The 21040-nt window shown below is 39.2% G+C and overlaps 1 protein-coding gene and 1 non-coding gene across 7 annotated transcripts in view; one reads left to right on the top strand and one right to left on the bottom strand.

The window, feature by feature from the left end:
* The window catches only part of ASXL3 (ASXL transcriptional regulator 3), a 131019-nt gene extending 123851 nt beyond the window's left edge, over window positions 1–7168 (bottom strand). For 2 of the 6 annotated variants that reach the window (XM_041714728.2, XM_030266144.4), the window contains exon 1: window positions 5915–6314. Coding sequence is in view for 2 of the 6 variants with exons in the window: in XM_030266144.4 (XP_030122004.4) it covers window positions 5915–5968 (54 nt within the window). In the remaining 4 variants the exon portion in view is untranslated. Of the gene's footprint in view, window positions 1–5445; window positions 5709–5914; window positions 6315–6608 lie in introns of those variants that run through there. The other 4 variants (XM_072924600.1, XM_072924601.1, XM_072924604.1 and 1 more) reach the window with 4 other exon arrangements.
* Window positions 5700–21040, top strand: part of LOC116807766 (uncharacterized) — a 74273-nt gene continuing 58932 nt past the window's right edge. The window contains exon 1 of the transcript XR_012054122.1: window positions 5700–5936. This is a non-coding gene — a transcript (uncharacterized protein). The remainder of the gene's footprint in view (window positions 5937–21040) is intronic.

The raw sequence follows: 21040 nt of genomic DNA, 5'->3' as shown, positions 1-21040 counted from the left end.
TATGTCAACAGAACATCCAGTATGTCAGGAAAATACTGGCTCTTCTACAGAAAAAGGTAAGACAGAAGACACTAGAAATATTTACTGTAACAGGGAACATTAAATCATACATTAATGCACTGAGAACACCTTCACACTATTGAGGAATGCTCATATTTAGGTTCCTGTTAGGGTTTTCTCCTATGTTATCCTGCTTTGACAGAAATAATGTGACATTACTGAAAACAGGTCACATTCCTGGGTAAGGTTCTTGCCTACCTAAAGGACTCCAATGCCAAGGGTTAAAGGGCTGTCTCAAGATAAAGACTTAGAACATCATTTCTCTCAACGTACCCTAGAAAAATGCAAAAGGTGAGCTGAAATAGACGACATTGTTTGTAGATGTTATTTATTTATTTTAAATAAAAAAATACTAAAGCCACACTTATTAATGATATTTCACACTAACAAAATAAAATACTGACACTAAAACCACAGAAGGTAGAAAAAAAAGAAAGAAAAAATAAGTGCAGGTTCAACCTTGTCTAACAACTGCAAAAATTGCTTTGAATAAAACAAACTGGAGGAAGCCCTAGAGCCAACCAAACTAAAATATAGCTCTTCAAAGCAGCATTGATTGTGGATCAAAGGGAAAGGCCATCAAAAGTTCCCAAGACACAATGTTTCTGCATGTCTGAAAAAGAATTAACTCAGAACAAATATGGAAATAATAGCAGGTCTCTGTTAAGCCAACAACAAAGAAATCCTTAATACCATAAAACAAAGTTATATCAAATTTTCCATTTTTAAAGATACATGAAGCTCCTTTAGAACAATGCCTTTAAATGTTATTTATAGTAACAAAATCAAAGACAACATAAAAGTCAAAGGGATTATCATCAATGGTCTAGCTATGCAGAAGTTACTCTTCTAGTTTTCTGTTTCATTTGTGGTCTTCAAATATGAAGATGCAATACAAAAACACTTCCATACCACAACATGATCTGTTTCAACTACACTATCTCAGCATACCAGATGAAGTAAGAATCAGCTTTTGGACAGCCAGCCACAGTAAACAGCAGCATGCAAGATAACAATTCCAATGGCTGGTTTTCATGCTTTTTTCCCAGCATCAGTTTCCCTAATTAATTAGCATATTTTTCTTAGAGTTTACAAGAGGAAACGAACAGCTCTTAGTTAAGAGCTGGATCCTGTCAGGAGACTACTGCAAGAAACACATGAATTAAGATACGAATATTACTCACCCAATATGCACATGTCACCTGAACCACAAGGACTCTCCATAGAACTGGAAAGCACGTAAGTCCTCAGTAACACAAGAAAACCTTTCTTTCAGAACAAAATTTGGATAAGAAAGAGCAAAAATACTAGAGAGGTGCTCCAGTACACAAATAAACAAACAAGGACTACTGTTCTCATTCTTGGGATTTTCTTCTGCTTTACTGTCAGCTTGTGGCAGACACTTAACTCAACTACATTTCAAAATACCACTTACAGGAAAGGGCAATAATTAGGGCAAGCTATTAATAAAAAAGTGTTTTTAAAATGTTACCATAAACTATCACCCTTCATAGGCAGATGGTCTGTGCTTTTCAGCTCTGCATTCCCAAAGTGACCAGTCTCCACTCACTCTGTTCAGGCCTTTGGTTCAAAGTCCGACAAATAACAATGGATCATGTCTGGAAGTCAAATGATAAAAGTTGGATCACTGCAGCCTACTTAAAATTGGCATCAGTTCTTATGTGGCAGAGTATCCTTGGGCATGTTTTGTTCTCAGTATTTTTCATTTCAGTAGTTTTTATGCAGAATTTTATGACATTAAATTTTTAAGAGGTGGAATTCACTATTTCAGGACTTCCAGCAATAGCTTGAGAGTCCTTGTGAAGCTAACAGAAGATTTTTCATCTGAAAGGAATCACTACAAATTGCTTTAACTACTCAAGTGTTTAACCTTTCTATACAATTTTAATGAGTTCCATGTATGATCAGAAAACAACAATACAGCTACATCAAATGAGGATCCACTAAGAGACAAAGGAAAGCCAGGATGTTTCTCCTCCTTCCTTGAAAGGTTTCCTTTTGTTCTCATTTTTTGAAGTGTTCTATCTTAGTCTATCAGACACAAAAAGCAGAAGACTGGCATGGAGATAATGCCCAGGTCATACATAAGCACTGCTCTAGTCTGTTGCAAAGTACAAAGTGAGTTGACATATCGGGTCTACATCAAAGACATGCCCTTTGGCAGGTTGTAAAGACAAGTTGCAATTTTGTCCATAAAAATGTGTGTTCTACAAAATGGGTTCTGTAACATGAACTGTTAGTGGTATGCCACCATTCCATTGATCCTGCACATGCGTTCATTTCTCAGGAATGCTTGTAAGCTGGGCTATGCCTTGCCCTAAGATAAGCAGACTTGCATGAGGAAAAAAAGCAGCGTGTCACAGACAGAAAGATTCTACTCTCTGCAGGAGACTCCTTCCATAAAATGCAAGTTCTGATAGAGGGCATGCCAGTGGCTCCTGCTTTATTGTCTATATCACATACGTGGTATTTACAGTCAGAGATTAATAGAATGGGAGACCTTTCCTACTTATGTATTAAAAATTAAGAGAACAGCTTGAAAAAACACTGCATTGCAGGAGGTTTTCAAAGACTCCTTAAGCAAATACTGAAAATGAGTAAATACAACACTGACAGTTAGTCTGGAGCCTCAGCACTTACGCATTACAGTGTGTTTTAAGATAGCCATATTTTTCTGAAGTACTTCTGCTTTTTTCATTGTGACTATGGGAGAGACCTGTGAAACAATTCCAGGCTCAAGTCTAGTTCTTGTGTTTCTTTTTATCCATAACTATTATACGGTATATTATAAGTTTCAGTATAGATTGAATACAGAGACATGACCATATCAATTTCTGTTGTAACTACTGTGAGAGACGTAGTAACAGAGAATGCATGAGGCAAAAGTGTAGCCACAGAAGGAAGGTGATTTTATGACTGTGAAACAGAACTACTACAGAGACGCTGTTGGTATCATAACTACCTCTCCCACAGATTTCCGGAACAGCTTTGAGTAAGGTACTTAATCTTTCCATGTCTCAACTCTGCATGGGTAAAGCAGAGGTCAAAATACTTAACCTCATAGGCATGCTGCAAGTATAGAAACATTTGCATTTGGGAAGCTACTGGGCGCTGTTAATAATAGTTGTGTATGTACAATCGAAACATAAAATGAAAATCTGCTTAGGCAATGTTTGAAAGGTGTACAAAAAATTAAGAATGGTACCTCACAACAAACAAAGAAAACATAATTAAAATTCCACAGCTCTAGTGAGTGAACTTATAATAGTTGGGAAACTGGAATACAAGTGCATCATTTAACGTGCACATTGTAATATATGGACATGAAAAACAGAATGATAAAGCAATGTTATCTTTATAATTTCATACTTTTTAGCACTTCACTTTGAAAGCTTAATATTGTTGCAATGTAAGGGCTTTTACAGAAAATCTACAATGTAAATATCCATACAATTGCTCTATGCATTAATTCACCCTCTTTTTCCTAAAAATAATTCAGCAGTACACAATTTTACAACATATTGATCTAGGTAAGTTATGAGTCATTTTTTTATGAGTTGGTATCAATCACTTCATTGTTTACTTCTCTGTGGAAAGAAATTGATTTAATCAAACTTTGCAGTAATACATTATTGTATCCCAAGAAAACAAAGTCATAATGAACCATCAGGGTCCTAACATAAAACACTGTAAGGAGCAGCAATTTTGGCTTCAATCTTTCGTAGTGATTTGCAAACATAAGTGAGTGTATACATGTAGCAAAGACTAATGCAAGACTGTAGCTGGTCTGAACAGCAGCACATGTCATTCACATAACAGACTTGGGACAAGCTCTGCAGAACTTAGCAACCCCAGGAGGCTGGATAAAACCACACTGTGGACCTTGTGTATCTCCACCACTTATATACAGCTGTGTATCATCTTACATGCTACTTGATTTTAGCAAATCATTAATTTTCTAGGGGGAAATGTGAAGCAATAGGACATCTTGAAAATAAGACTTTTAGCCCTTCTCCACAGCAGTGGCTCAGTCTTTGTTCTCCAGAGGCTTTAAACTTTTCCATGTATTAGACCACATGGGAACAGCAATTTTACTCAATACACAATAAATTCTTTTATGCACATTCATCAAACAAAATACAGTTTACAATGGTAACTGTAGCAGCAGCTTGAAAGAATAAAGTTAGGATAGCAATTTGATGTATTTTATGGACTTTAGAATGCACGTTCGTCAGCTTAGAGCATGGAGAAACAAGTACCGTAGCAACATCTGCTGCCAAAACTGCTTTGGCAAAGGTGAGTATTTTACTGCAGTAAAACTTCTGTTACAATCACGAGAAATAAGAGAGTACAGTAGCGACACCGTATCAGAGCAGCTTCACTAACGCTGCATTATTACAAAATGTTGGGGGATGTACAACGAGCTACATCAGAATTTAGCACTGCCCAAGCCTACGAGAGTACCTCGATACAGCTTACAGAGACATCTATAGGTAATGTCTGTCTAATACCTTATAATTATTTACATAGGCAAGAGAGGCTGAACTTTCTATCTAGGAATTCATATAATGAGGTGAAAACATTTTTACAAGGAAAGCGCTTCGCAAATACACTCAACAAATAATAATAATAGGATAGCATTACACACTACCAGAAACAGACGCAACACTAGTAATGGCATGTTACTTAAACAATTCAGTCTGTAACAGAGATTAATAAAATATAGTCCGTGTAGATACAAAAAGGCAACGTAGCCAGCAGCCTATCTTTCCAGCTTTGTCATCTTTCTACGCACTCGGCTGGAGCTGAACCAGACCCAACTTTGCAGAAGACACGCATACGGACGTGTACAACCATACGTGCTGTACCGTGCGTAACTATTTGTTGCAAAATTCCTCGAATAGAGAGAACCCAGACGTACTCCAAAACGGGAAAACAACATAAACAATGTACTCTGTTACACTTAGCAAACAGTAATACAGAATCATGAGAACAGATACAGTAGGGTAAGGGAGACAGTTTCTTAATGAAGTGGGAATGCACCAAGTCTCCAGAGCCACGGAGCCTTTCCAGAAGCGGGTTACATTGCCCCGGACATTGCCAGCTCCGTGGTGGAAGTAGAGAGGGTGAAGCGAAATCTCAGGTCAGAGTTGTCTCTAACGCCCCTCAACCCTGTCCTGTCCCCACTAAAGAGACGGAAAGGAAAATCCCGGCTATTTCACTTTTCTCTAGATTAAAAGGAGGGATTTCCTCGGGATATCTGATGCACGAACTTTGCAGAGATAGACACGGTCCCTGGATATTTACACATACATACACATGCAGAAAGAAGAAAAGAATAGAGGCATTTCCTCACGCACACACCGCAGAAGGGACGTAGGTATTTCTCTTCTCCAGGCAGGCGGGGACGGGCGGCAGAGCCGCGGCTGCCCGGACCGCCAGCCCGGCTCAGCCGGGCACACGCACCCGCACCCTCCCGGCGCTCCCGCACGGCACTCCCGCGCTCCTGCCCGCTCCCTCGCACACAGCCCCGGCTCCCTCTGCCCCGTTCTCGGAGTCCCTCGCACACTCTTTCCCTCGGACTCGCACACACGCTCTCTCTCTGTCTCTCCCCCTCCCGTCCCGCCTCACAGTGGCCCCGACCGCCGGCAACAAAGCGGCGGGCGGGCAGCGCGCCGGGCTGGCGGCGGCGGGACGCGCTCACCCCGCGCACGCACGCACACACACACACTCACACACACACACACACACACACTCTACACACACATACACACACACACACTCACACACACGCACACACACACAATGCTGCCGCTGCCACCGCGGCACCTACCAGGCGGGCAGCCTCGGCCCAGGTGCGGTCCTTCTTCTTCCTCTTGTCTTTCATGTTTGCATCTCATTGAGGTGGTTCGGGAGGGGGGAACGGGGGGAGGGCGGACCGGGAGTGGGGGGGCGGCCCGGAGGGGTTCCGCACGGACAATGATACGGTGACACCGAGCTCTGGAGCCCCCGGGGCGGGAGGGGCGGGGGCGGAGGAGGAGGAGAAGGAGGAGGAGGAGGAGGAGGGTGGGGGCAGAGGCTCCCCGCGGCGGCGGCACAGCTGTGACAGCTTGAGGGATGCTCCGCCGCGCTCACAACAATGCGCTGTGACGTCACGCGGGGGAACCGCGCCCGCGCCCAACATCCCCACGGCGGCGGCGGCGGCGGCGCCCCCCGCCCCGCAGCGCGCCCGCCCCCCAAGCCTCGCGAGAGCGGGGCCGCGGGCCGGGGGCGGCGGCGGGGGGAGCGGGATGGCGGGCCGGCCGGCGCCGCCGCACTACAACTCCCGTGGTGCTCCGCGCCGGCTCCCCGGGGACGCGGCTCTGGGGGCGCTGCCGGGGCGGGGGCGGCGGTCGGAGGTGGTGGCGAGGGCGGCCCCCTCGGCCCCTTCTCCGCCCGCTTCGCGCCGCACCGCGTTCCGTAAAGCCAGCCCGACTCACCGCCCGGCCCTCGCCCGGCGTGCCAGCCGAGCGCTGGCTCCTACTTACGGCTGGGGCGGTCCCGCGGCCCGGCGGTGCCCGCCCGTGCCCTCCCGGCTCGGGCCGGACCCGCTGCGGGAGTGCCGAGCCAAAGGCGGCCCCGGGCGGGCCGGTGCCAGCGCGCAGGGACCCCGCGTTAGCGCTTCAGCTCCTCTTCTTGTCGGAACAGGAAAGAACATCTTGTTCCAGTGTGTAAACAAAGGGAACTGATGTGCTGCGCTCGTAAAAGCGCCGAAGGAGGTTTTCTTTAATTGGATGACCCAGGATTAAGATGCCCACGAAATGCGGAGCCAAGGGACTTGGCACACCTTCCTGAGTTGCAGGATATTGTTCTGCCGGGTTCTTTCCCCCCGTGTTTCTTCCCTTTGCCCAGATTATAAACTGCATTAGGAATCTTATCGAAATACATTAGGTATTTTTTGTTCGGATTGAAACGAGTTAGAAATTATTCAGGGTTTTCTGTATCCATCTATTCACTGCCTGCTCTCCCTCCTTTGTCCTCTCAGCACCACCGTGTTACGCCCTGCCTTATTACTTTGGTAACATTAAACCTTATTTCTCCGTAAATACACAGTTTAGCGGGGGGGAAAGAATCACGTCAAACCAACTACCACAGTGCTTGCTCTGTTTTATCAGGAAAAGGACCAGGACAGCCCTGAGGACCTTCAGCCCCTCAAGGAAACAGAAGAACCTGATAGCGTTCCCCAAACACTAAACGAGCACTTGCATACTCTGGTGTTTTGGAACTTCCTCCTCATATTTTAGTGGGAAATGGTGCATGGAAGATAGCACCTTTCCAGATTTCATTATTCACTCGCACTTATATAAATATATTAAAAATGTGAGCAAAACAAAATTCTGTTAAAACAGCTGCTTCTAAATTTAGTTTTGATTCCATTCTATATAGCATTAAGTAGAGGATTTAAGTATGCCTCAGAAATGTTCTTGAGAAAAATATTGTTGCAGCTGCAATGTTTCATGTTTGACAGCGAGGTTGTGCAAAAATTTTTACAATCAGCCAGTTGTCAAAAAAGGTACAAATTCCTTTGTTATTTACTGAATGCTGCCTTTGTCACCTCAGCAACACTTGGAAAGAAAATGCTTGCTGTTACTATCACTTCTCTATGTTTTGTGGTTTTGACTTCATTTTCTTCTTTTTATGTCTCTGTCCTACTTCAGTTTTTTTTAACCTTTGCGTTTCCTCACCTTTAGTGACTTTTATTCCAAATCATGCAGGTTTTATTCACATCTCATTGCTCATGCTAAGAGCCTAAGTCTGTAGTTTGAGTACTTCCTTACAACTGCCTTTGAAATACCTTCATTGTTTTCAGTATTGAAAATACAAGAAAATAAAAAAAGTGTAGGGACATTTATCAGTCATTGCCACCAGAACTGGCTGTTGGAATAGAGAAAGAAATATTCTGAATTAGTTCCCATCTCTTCATAGGTAGCTGCTTCACATACATAACATGAACTTCTGTTACGAGACCTCTGGCTGCAATGGTGGTGTTGGACAGAAAAGGACACTGTAGGGAAAAAAAGTTCAATGAGCCCCTAAAGCTAATCTGACTTTGTGGATTTTTTTGGTTGGTTTGGTTGGTTTCTAATATTGTCTGCTACAGTCAGAATTAGACTTCCTTTTGGTGTTTCTGTGGACCCCTGGAGTAAACTTTTTTGTTCTATTACAATGGTTAAGTGACATGTCATGCTGTCATTTAATTTATTTGCATCATTCTTATACAATCCAGGTGCTCCGAAGTCATAAAATGGTTTGGATTCAAAGGGACCTTAAAGATCATCTAATTCCAACCACTCTGCCATAGGACATCTCCCACTAGACATGTTTCTCAATGCCCCGTCCAAACTGGCCTTGAAAGTGCCTTCTGTTGTTCACATGAAAATGATCGGGAATCATATAGTGACAGTTAGGGGCACTGCCTTTTCTGGAGAAAAAAAAACTGTTATGCTGGTTATGTATTGAAGGCCCCGCTGGAGAGTACCCGCCAGAGCAGAGAGTTGGTGGTTACTCTCTGTGTTTCATGATGGGATAAAAAAAAAAGGAACCTGTACTCCTTAAATAGATTTCTTTTCTGCAATAAATGTTGTAGCTGAATCCAGTAAAGTTTGCCAGCAAACACAGAAACCAAGTGCCTCAACAGAACAGTGCGCTTCTACTTTAAGGGAGTTAAAGTCTTATGTAAGTCTAGAAGCACAGCAGAAAAAGGTCAAGTTCATTTTATGAAAGAAAACATTGGCTATTGATTATAGATACTGTTTACTTTGTGAGTTGGACCTGACACTACAGGAGATCATAACTGTTGCTTCTCTTAATTGGATTGGCAATAGGAGAATTGAGAAATGGTGAACTGCTTCCAAGCTACAACCATTGGAACTATGTCTAAAAGCTCAGCATATATAACATGTATAAGTGTGTATATATGTGTGTGTGTAAATATTTAGTGTATTGTAAACCAGATTGGATAACCTGCAAATACTGCAGAAAGATGTTGCATTAAAACACATAATTAATTTTTACGTAAGCAATATTGATGTGATGTTACAGTACCAGATGTTACTGTTTTGACTGTGAATGGAATCAGTTGTTTATTATGGGTACATTTTCTTGTATCTGGAGAATGGTCAAATGACACTGGAGGCTGATTTCTTAGCTTTAGTACCCAGAGAATGCATTTACCTGAACTGCTATAGTTCAGGTAAATGCATTCTCTGATATATATAATACCTGACATTATCTAGCAAGCCACCTGAATAACATTATTCTTGTTTCCTGCACAGAAAATTACTTTAGAAGTCTACTGCCAATTTTTATTCTTGTGTACAGTAGTACTCCTGTTAAGCAGGAATCTGTGACCTCCACTTCTTATGCAAGTGTTTATATATATATAAATATGCATTGCTTCAATACAGTGAAACACTGTTTCAATACAAATTCCAGTTCCAGCTCTTACAAAAGAACTAGTATCAGCTGTTACGTGAAAATGCCATATGTGTGCAGATTGATTTATTCACAGCATGACAATTCAATCTAATGTGCCACTTCTACAATGGAAATTATATTCTCTACAATTGAACAAGAGATGCTGAGTTACAAGATAATTAAGAAAATATCCCAGAAGATACTAATGGAGTTACTGCATTTCCTAAATTAGTGTTAGCACAGTGGTGACAAAAAGAAAACCAGAAAATTTGGGTTTCTGTGGATTTATGGGAAACCAAAGCCATTGGGATTGACAATTGACAGTTAACCATTTACAGATCCTGGTGTCATAATTGTAGAGTGTATTTTATACTATTGATTTAAAGAATGTCTATTGCCAAGTATCCAGATAAATTGAGCTTCACAGCATTTATTACACTTTATGGAACTTTTCGCTTTCAATCAGTTGCCATATGGACATGAATCAACATCCCAATTTTTTCAAATATGTTGCTAAGTCATAATAACAAGCTCAGAATCTGTTACTGTATCCACTCAGGATGATGGTAGTGTATTTGGAAAGTCTCCTGAAGTTGATGAAAAAAAAAACAGATCCAGTCTATACTTGATACGGGAGGGTGAAAGTTAAGTTTTGCTAAATACTAACTCATATGCACAGAGTATTCTTTTCTTGAGCATGCCATTTTTTCTTTGGTTTTGGTAGAAGTCATAGAATATGTGGAAGAGCTCACTCTTCCCCTATCCCACAAAAAAAAAAAAAAAAAAAAATCACAACTGTATTTTTCAGTTCTCAAAACAAAGTATAAGTTATATACATTTATTCCTAACTGTGCAATACATGCAGACTATTAAAAAGAGTGCACTGTAAAATCTAAAGTTTACCTGAGACCTATATCACCTTAGCAAATTTTCAAATTATGAAAGCTTTGAGAGTTCACCACAATTGTCATTACTTTTGTCTCAGACCAAGAATGACTAAATACTATCAAGTAGGGTTATTTCCTTTTCTCCCTCCTATAGTTCTCCAGCAGGTAGATAAACACTCAGGTCTTTTTTTTTATGGCACTGCAGCTGATCTAATAAACATGGTTGCAGCTAAGCTGTGGCCCACTTTGCCCTCCCACCATGTGAGAAGTGATACACCCAGCATAGAGAGCTTCCCGAGCAATCACCTTCCAAACTAGCTCCAGGCAGCACTTCCCTTGGCCATGCTGACCATAATTTTTCCCACTACGGATACGGAACAACCCTTTCCCAAATCCATAGGGACAATTTCTATGAGAAGACCGTTGTCTTTGAACGATGAACAGTTTACAAGATGCCATAAAAATGTTGGAAAGTAAACATTTCTTTGTACATACACAACAGAAGAGTACAGAACCTGCCTCTGAGGCATTGCACCCCAACTGCATATAGATCACACCTCCTGCCAGTTCTGTAAACCTCAGAGGAGAAGGAAATGTCTGCAGATGGTTCACAAGATTACTTTCATTTTTATATGACACAGTTTAGTCAAATCAAAACCAGAGCAGCTGATAGTTTATCTCATCTGCTCTTTTTTAGATGCTTATCTAGTTGATTATATGGAAATTGCCACATGGATTATAAATATGCAATTACAAGAGAAAAAAGATTAAGACTGTTTACTTGTAGTGTGTGATTTAACAGAAATCACATATATTCCTATCTAGAAAGAGATTCCAGAATTCCAAATGTATGGATGTTATTCTAATACCATATTTCAACCTACAGAATTAACTTCACCCACAAGATAGGCATGTGTAGAAATATCACCTCAAGTTATATAAAATTTCAAGAAAATTTCAAGGTGTCCCGTAAGAATTACAGGCAAAATTTACAGAACATGCTCATGGTAAGTCTGAAGTTATCCCAACAAACCAATGATTGCAGGAAAAGTACTGGTATTCAGAACCTGATATGAAGGCTTAAAGTGTAATACTAAAACTACTTACCAAAATTAAGACAAGTGACTCATGCAGTACCCTTTCAGCCTACCCCTTACAATTTTTTTTTCTGTGAATAACTGATATTACAGTCAATTTTGGAAATCACATATTTTTTTGGCAATCATTCCAGCTATCTAGCTATTTTTCTGTAATAGCCAACCATAAAATGACCCAACAGAGTATTTACATTGTGTGACATCTGCTGCTGCACTTGCTTTCTGATCTCTTTTCACCCGCAATTGAAAGCTGTAAAAATTAGTACCATTTAACTGCTTACAATGAATATATTTTTCTTCTGAGAATATGTATAAAATGTCATCATCAGGTAAATCATCATTTATGGTAAAGCTGATAAGGAGCTAGGATTTTAAAAGAGAATTCACAGATGACCTGAAAAAATTACAAAAAATCAAACAAAACAAAATAAAAAGTAACAAACAAACTCCCAAAACCGAACCAACCCCCCCCCCCCAAAAAAAAAACCCAAACAAAATGTGAAGACCCTCTCAATAGACTAATTGAAAATTTAAGGAGTAATATGCCATTCATGTAATCACATAAATAATTTCCTAAACTGATGTCTGGAGACCTACACATATTGAACTAAATGTTGCTGTGTTGAGATTCAGATACAAAAACACAGTCCAACATAATGAAAAGTAATAAAGATAATGGTTGTACTACAGATAGGCAATTTAAATTCGCCTTTGTAAGTTCAAAAGCCTAGAATCCTGTGAAAAGGGAATTCAGAATATAAATTGACTCTCTAGCTTGTTCGGGGAAAGGACTACATGCATATAAGGTGTCTTTTGGATAAGTACACACCTTCTTGCACCTGCTTGCCAAGGGCAACTTGGAAATATTTTGAATTGTTTGTGCATAATGGATTGCTTTCTTTTACCTTCCTTGCATTGCAAGATAAATGAACAACACAGTCTGCTCAGCCTTCTGCTACTTGCAGGTAGCAGAACCTACATGCATCTGCAACTTTTAGACAATAACAAAAATAGAAGAGAAATAAACCATCAGTTTATTGACACCACAGACTTCTTAAAAAGGAGAATGGGGTTGATGCAGTGCTGGCAGAGGGCAATTCTCAGGTGCACTGATGTGAAAAACCAACTTCAGTCTGGGAAATTCTTTTTTTGTGTCTGGTCGAGGCTCTTGCTGCAGAAGTGGTGGTGGGTTTTCTCCTTTGCTGCTCCCTTATGGCTGTGAAAACAACCACCAGCTATACCACGTATCATATGATGCTTCAGCACAGACCAATAACCAAATCTGGTCTAGATGTATTATATTATATTTCTCTATTTGAGCTGTGCCAGTTCTGCAGGAAGAGCAACATATTATCTCCTGAAGTTAGCAGACAAATCTGTGAATGCTTGGAACAAAGAAAGACATTGAGATGCTGGAGCGTGTCCAGGGAAGGGCAACCAAATTTGTGAAGGATCTGGAGAGTAAATCCTATGAATAGTAGCTGAGGGAGGTGGGGATGTTTAACCTGGAGAAAAGGAGGTTTGGGGAGACCTTTTCACTCTCTACAATCACATGAAAGGAGGTGTAGCAAGGTGGGGGTTGATCTCTTCTCCCAGTCATCTAGTGACAAGAAGACGTGGCCTCAAGCAGCGCTTGAGGTTCAGGTTGGACATTAGGAAGAATTTCTTCATGGAGAGGTTGTTAAGCATTGGAAAGGGCTGCTTAGGGAAGTAATGAAGTCACCATCCCTGGAAGTGTCTGAGAAATGACTGAACATAGCCCTCAGTGCTGTGGTTTGCTTGGCATGGTCATGTTTGGCCAAAGATTGTCCTTGAGGGTGTTGAAAGTCTTTTCCTACTTTGATGATTCTGTGATTCTTAATTCTGCTGATTCAGGCCCCAGCTCTGCAAGATACCCCATTCACACCAATACTTGCAGTGCCAGTGCCATTTTACATACTGTCTTATATTGGCTATTTAAGTATAATATAACAGAAGCCAATTAATGACCAATAACATAGTTATTAAAATAACAATATTTTATTTTTCAACCATAAAGAGGTATGTGTTGTATTTTGCAACAGAGCCTGGTCCTTGGGAGTGTGAATGTAATGTGGTAACCGCATCAGATATTGGTTTTTTGGCATCATAACAGTAAAAGTATATACATATATATCTATATGTCTAAGTTGAACTTATGCACATTTGACTTATATACTCTTCTTAAACTGCTAATAAATAATAAGTTTAAACATTCTATGAATATCACACAAGAAACCAAGACTTGCAAACATGCTAGTTAGAACTATGAGGTTGAATTTTTAATATCAGTTTTCAGTACTTGGTTTCTTCAATCATCTTTCTGTTTTTGTTCTCAGTTAGTCTCTGCTATATCTCAGATAAACTTTTGCCCATACTTAGACAATTCTATTCTTTTGAGCCATGCATTTTCTATACTCCAGCCATTCAACTAGAGATCACAGAGACCTTAAAGAAATAAAGAAAATTAGTATTTGGTACCACCTTTTTCCTTTTGTAAGAAAGAATTTCCCACTATAATTAAGGAGTAACACTTTCATTTCTATTAATATATACAGTTCATCATGTTCATAATAGGCTACAAAATTTAATGAAAATATAATATCAATACTGAGCATATGACACAATCCAGTTTAGTTGGCATGTATTTACCCACCCAGTGATATTTCAAAGTTTAAAGGAAGATGAAGTCTGAATCCCTTTCTATTTCCAGTTTTGTACCCTTTTCAATTCAAAATATGTGAGTAGCCCACTGAAGTTCCTGAGACTAGCTGCGTTAAGGAAATATTTAAACATTAGTAGAACCATGCTCCCAGCATGGCAACATGTAATATATGCACTGGAAACTATTTGGCTGGATTGCAGAGGGCACATGGAAGAGACACATACCTATAATGTCTGGATCTGCTGTTTCTTTGTAAATTCTTGAAAAATCAAAAATGAGTGTAGTGCTTTCCTACTATGCCTTGTAGATCTTGTACTAAGATATGGAAATAACTAACAGAAATTTACGTTTTAATTCTCTAATTTCCAGATTTTTTTTAAAGTATTTTTTTAAATATATGAGTTTATGAAGTTAAGAAAGTTAATTTTAAGTAACTATTTAAAATTAATTAAACACAGACACAGATGATTTTGGATGTTCTTCTAGAAGAATTAACAGCTATGGAAGTTCATTGTCATTACTGCATAACTACACTGGGTTTTATATGGCCCTTGTGAAGTTTGTGGACAGGAAACCCCATCAGCAAATTATGATAAGTTACTGGAAACCTAATTTCAAAAATGTAAGGATTTGCATGGCAAATGACTCTTTTTAGAGCCTGAGGCTACGGCAGGGGCAGGAAGTAAAGGTTACAAGGTGGATTATAAGTGTGTGCACAATTCATAATGAAGGTTTGTGGACAGTGAGCTTTTTAGATCAATCACTTCAAATAGGTGCCTTTTGGGTTACATTCAACAATTATAAGGGGGAAAACCCGTAAGGGAGTTACTTGGGGAAATGAAAGAATCTAACACATATTTTTAACAGGAGAGTATAATTTCTGATAACTGCCTTTATAGCTGACTCGGTTTCTCTACTCAATTTGCATTTAAGAGACGATTAAAATAACCTTATAATTTGCTGCATTTATCCTGCTACAACTTATGAAAACCGAAAGCAAATCATTATGCATAATTACTGAGAGTGTTTGTAAAAGATTAATATTCTGCATTCATAGCATTTACTCTGCCATCATAAAGGCCAGGCATTTGCATGCATCAAAAATAAGACTTTTTAAAAAAAAGAGAAGTTGCCTTTATTTGATTTTAAGGATCTAAATTGGCTATTTATAAACAAGCAAGGTAACTCATTCAAGGAGTGCATTACAAGCAGTTTTTCAGAGCATATAACAATGTTCTCTATTAATAAGTATTGTGGGAATAAAACATCACTTATGCCAGTCCAGTTTTAATGATATTTTAGGTAGGTAAATTAGAGCATCACAGCTCAGCAGCAAAAGCCTACTGTAAAACTTCCTTACACAACATATGCTAAATTTTTAGATGCAAATTTGCCATTGAGGAAGGGGCCCGCTCACAGCCTATACATCATTTGTATGATGTATGACAATCTACATTACCTATTATGCAGGAGCATACTACACTGAAAATACCAAGATGTATTTTTAATCTTCTACGTGATAGAGACCACTGGTATTTTTCAGCTGATTGGTGCTCACTGAGCAGCCCAACCACATCAACACATCCTATCCCAAGTGAATGTGTCCTAGTAAATTCAAGGAAAAATTGTTCATTTTCAGTTTTCCACATCAGGATTAATCCAAGGTTACTGAGATGTATGCAATGCTGTTCCTCTGATTATCTGTTTTAAGACCAATTCTGTAAACTTTACATGGAGGATTCATCCCATTCATAGGTGATCCTAAGAAGTATTTCTCATGCTTACAAGCCAAGAAAAGGCTGAAATGCCCGAGATTAGGCTCAGGCATTGATGCCTTAATCCAAAGTCACAAACCCCAACACTTTCCCTCCAGATTTTCTTTGCCTGGAAATGTACAAAGTCCCATGGAACCTCCCTGTTGAGCTGCCCATTCCATACATGCCTGATACCACGCTGTTTCTGTGAGCAGCCAGGCAAGGCACCTGAAACTCTACCTTAAAGGTAGCAAGCAGTGTGTGATGGGGCATCTGGTTGCATTTAGTGATTTACTGAAAGAAAACAGTCTACTTGTAATTGAAGAATTTTGTAAGGCGGCTAATATTCCATCTCTGATTCTGAAAAATAGGAAGGTATTCTCTTATTTACTTACTTTAATGCTGTAGTTATACTTTTTAAAAGAGTGAATAAGCTAGCTAAAATATACAGATTTTCTTTCATAAGATCAAGTTTCACATAAAATTACTCTAGCGTTGCTTTTGTGGTTATCCATACGTTATTAAAACATTCTTTTCCTCTGGCATTTCTTCTGTGGGGAAGAGGGTGGAACAAGAGTTTCAGGTTCCAGAATAAATGGAGGATGGTTATTCTGGTCTGAACAAGCAAAACTGTGGTTGCTGTAGTGAGGACTGAAAACCAGATTTGGTTTAAAAAGTATCATATGTGAAATTCTACATGGCACAGAAGAAAGAAAATGTTCAAATTTAGATGCTGCACTATTGCAGAAAATCTACTCTTGAATCCTGGCTCTGCTTGCTCTTTCAGTCCCTGGAAGTCAATTGCTTTTTCTCTAGCACAGTTCTCCAACTCAAACTAGAGATATTAATGTTTAAGTTTTTCCCTATTTGTCTTCCTTGCTTATTCAAATTGAAAGCTTGTCTGAACAGGGACTGAAAATCTCTTGGTATGTATACATCATGCAATAAAGAAGAAACCTGATCTTTGTTTGGTCTCTCAGGCTACTGTATGAAGGAATGCATATATATTTCTATATATATAAAGGAAAATTGTATGATATTTAAAAAAATAAATTTTTCCAATTAAAAATTATTGCCACACTTCTTTTTCCGTGAAGATTTCTAGGGAATCTCCAATGTTGAAATGTCACATGAGAGCAGTCCAGTCTGTGGACTGAGGGGGAGAAAATTTTCAATTGGCCAATAAGAGCAGCTTTCTGGATCTTTTGTGCAAATGGAACATCACAAAAAAATGAACCAGCAATATTTTTATCAGACTGAAAAATTGAATTAATTTGGCAGTTCTGTATGAAGGAGTTTTCAGCACAGATGCGAACATAAGAATAAATTATTGTACTAGTGGTTGTTTATAATTTCTAAGGAGAATTCTCTTCCCCAGTTTAAGTAATAAATATTAATTGTATGCTTGGATTTTTTTCTTTTCTAGAAAATTTCTTCAATTTTCTGAAGAGTTTGAGGCTCTGAGAATGGCGAGATTAATTGTCATAACTGTGTTCACTTTCAAAGGGCTCCTTAAACTCAAATCTCCTCATGTTTTGCAGTTTCATGACTGAAAACCACTATACCAAACATTGTAAAACATAGTCAAAAGGTGTTAATTAACTTGAATTTGGTTAGGTTTAACTTGAAGGAAATTACTCTTAAAAAATTACTCTTTACTGCTTAAAATATGAGCTACTGAAGAAAAATTCAGCCATGGATTTTCATACTTTCAGTACCAGAAACTGTGGAGTCAACATGGTTTGCCTTACTTCTGTAACTCCTATGCCTCTGCTTTCCAATATTAAGACTGCACAAGCTGTGGTAATGATTAGGTCTACATTATTTTTATGTGATACCAAAACTGTTCGAACAACACTATTCCCACTGTTTGTTTTGTCCCCAAGTAAATATATGGACTTTTACTATGCAAAAAGACAGGGTTTTTTTTTCATCAGCAGAGAGCCTAAAAGGGTCACTTGCCAGATTAAGTATTTATTTTGTGACTAAACAGAAAGGCATAAAAATAATTATATGTAAAATGTAATGTATTGAGTGTTTTAGCTACCACTCTTCTATTTTTCTCCCAGATTGTTATTCTTTTAAAATGCAAAATCTCAATGTTCTTTGAACACTGGCAGTAGTGTTCTATCTTCTACAGTTGGGGATTTCAAGTTACAGACTTTTATTCCATCTGAAACTTACAGGTTTTGACCTTTATTTCAAAATGCCAGATTTCAATAGCTTTATGGAGTTCAGTAATCCACAAAGTATATTTGTTCCATACAAACAGTCTCAGTGTGTCCCATAATTAGTTTGTTAAAAATGTAGAAAGATTGAGATGCAACTAGTTTGGACTTATGTACTTATGATATTTCTATTTGTGGTGCATTGACCCTGGCTGGGTGCCAGGTTCCCACCAAAGCTGCTCTATCCCTCTCCTCCTCAGGCAGACAAGGGAAAGAAAATATAACAAAAGGCTCATGGATTGTGAAATGAGCAGGGAGAGGTCACTCTTCAGTTACTGTCACAGGCAAAACAGACTCAACTTTAAGAAATTAGGTTAATTTATTAGCTATCAAATCAGAGTAGGAAAACAAGAAATAAACACAAATCTTAAAACACCTTCCTGCCGTCCCTCTCTTTTTGCAGGCTTGACTTCACTCATGATTTTCATTACCTCCTTCCCTGCAGGGCCTCAGGGGGAAAAGGGAATGGGGGCTACATTCTGTTCATCATATGCTGTGTCTGCCCCTCCTTCCTCCTCAGGGGGAGGACTCCTCACAATCTTCCCCTGTTCTAAGGTGGACCCATCCCATGGGGGAGAGTCCTTCTCCAGTGTGCATTCTTCACAGGGTGTCAAGTCCTGCCAGTGAACCTGCTCCAGTGTGGACTTCCTGGGGGTTCACAGCCTCCTTTGATCATCCACCTGCTCCAGCACAGGATCCTCCATGGGCTGCAGGTGGATCTCTGCATCCCTGTGATCCTCCTACCTGTGATGGGCTGCAGGGCCACAGCTGCCTCCCCGTGGGCTGCACCAGGGGCTACAGGAGATTCTCAGTCCGGTGCCTGGAGCACCTCCTCCCCTTTTTTCTGCACTGACCTTGGTGTCTGCAGAGCTGTTGCTTTCACATATTCTCATCTCATATCTCCCTCTGAGTGCAAATGGACAGCTTTTTGCTCTTATTCTTAACTCTGGTGCTCGCTGAGGTGCTGTCACCATCAGTGAGGGATGCACTGCTTTAGCCAGCAGTGGGTCTGTCCTGGAGCTGGGTGGCATTGGCTCTTTAGGCCAAGGGGAAAGCTTTGAGCAGCGTCTCATAGAAACCACCCCTGCAGCCTCCTGCTACCAAAATCTGGCCGCACAAACTCAAGACAGTGCTTCAAACAGTTTCCTTACATTTTGTTTGGAAACTGATGCTTTGTTCTTCCAAATAAATAATTCAGAAAATGTACTATATTTTGTAACTCAGGAATGAAAGTCAATACTATTCATAGTGCTGTTGACATGCCTTCTAGTAATTTATGGAATAATTATAACCATATTTGGGATATATCTATTCCCTACATTTTGATTTGTCCTCCTCCAATACATCTTGACAATGTTGTTGTAATTCATGTGTATTGTACAGACTGAATAAAGACAGGCAATTCATTCCAGACAAATATATTAAAAATGTAAAACAGCTGTTTGGAGCTCACTTTCTCCATGAGACCTTTAAAGTAGACATTTAGTTAGTAATGAAGGAATTTTGCATTTTTACCCTTTGTTCTTAGTGCATGAGATCACAAATGATACTGGATCCTTATTTAAAATCTGTATAAGCCTCTGAAGAATTTGGATGTTACATGCATGAGGTGCTTTATTTTAGGAAGTGAGTGATAAGCAGCATTGTACATATATGGAAATAAATCTTCAGTAGCTTAGCCAAATTTTGTACAAACATCTAGCCTTATCTATCATAATTTTCTCAGATTTTAATTTTCCCAATTAAAATACCTACACAACAATATAAACTTATTTCCCCTTTAGTGGTAATAATTCTCCCTATGATTGTATTTTGCAAGTATTTTAATCTTTAAAAAGTGTCAGCCATGTTGAAAGAGACAAAATATTTCAAAGAACAACACAGACAATTTTCAACTGATGTTAGTGGAAATTTAAAAATGGAGCATTGGGCTCAAGAGAAGAAAATAGATAGGAGTGTTATCTCTAACTTAATGAGATCAGGAATTTTCCAGCCCCCACTATATAATCAACCTGGAAATGTTGATTTTACAAATTTTATTGAAATTCATGTTTCCATAATACATAGCTCATGGGCTTCATTCCATAAACCTTAGAATTTCCAAGGGCAGCAATATTGACAGGTAAAAAGCACAACTAATACTTGTCAGCACAAGTATCACTCTATAAACCTACATTGATGTTGTGTTTCATTATGATCTAAAAGCAGATTTCCATCAGCAGGGATATGGCTATTCACTTCATGAAAACAACTAGTTTTAAACTAACAGATTTGTCATGTTGACTGAACAGAGTAACTGAAAATATAATTAAAATATCTCTGTTGGCTTTATTGAGAGTAATCAACTTAATTAACAAACTCTTTTGTTTAAATTACTGTTTTTTTTAGGAGACCATCATTTAGGAGACCATTTATTTAGACAAATTCCCCATTAAAATTAACTATTAATTATTAAGTGACTATTTCATAATGGTACCATAAAAATGCAGATCATTTGCAGATAAAGATTGGCATTTTAATTGTTTTTTGTGCACTTCTCATTTTCTTTCATCATAAGTGAATACTGGCTTACCTTCAGTTATTAACAAGAACATTCCAATAATATTAGAACATTTGGAAACCTTGACTATTGTTAAAATGTATCTTGTCACATTTACCTGGTTATTCACAGAATTAAGAGACTAATCAGTGTCTGATTGTTGATCAAATCCTCAGCTCAGTTAAAACATATATAAAAGAATGAGAGACTACTGTCATAGTTAAATACCATTTGAAAAATAGAACTCTTACTAAATTTGGCAGAGCAGGGAATATTGACTAAATTTCCTATGAGTATTTAACATAATTATGTGGA

Source organism: Taeniopygia guttata, chromosome 2 (assembly GCF_048771995.1).
Source record: "Taeniopygia guttata chromosome 2, bTaeGut7.mat, whole genome shotgun sequence".
NCBI lineage: Eukaryota > Metazoa > Chordata > Aves > Passeriformes > Estrildidae > Taeniopygia > Taeniopygia guttata.
This window is presented reverse-complemented; position numbering and strand designations above follow the sequence as displayed.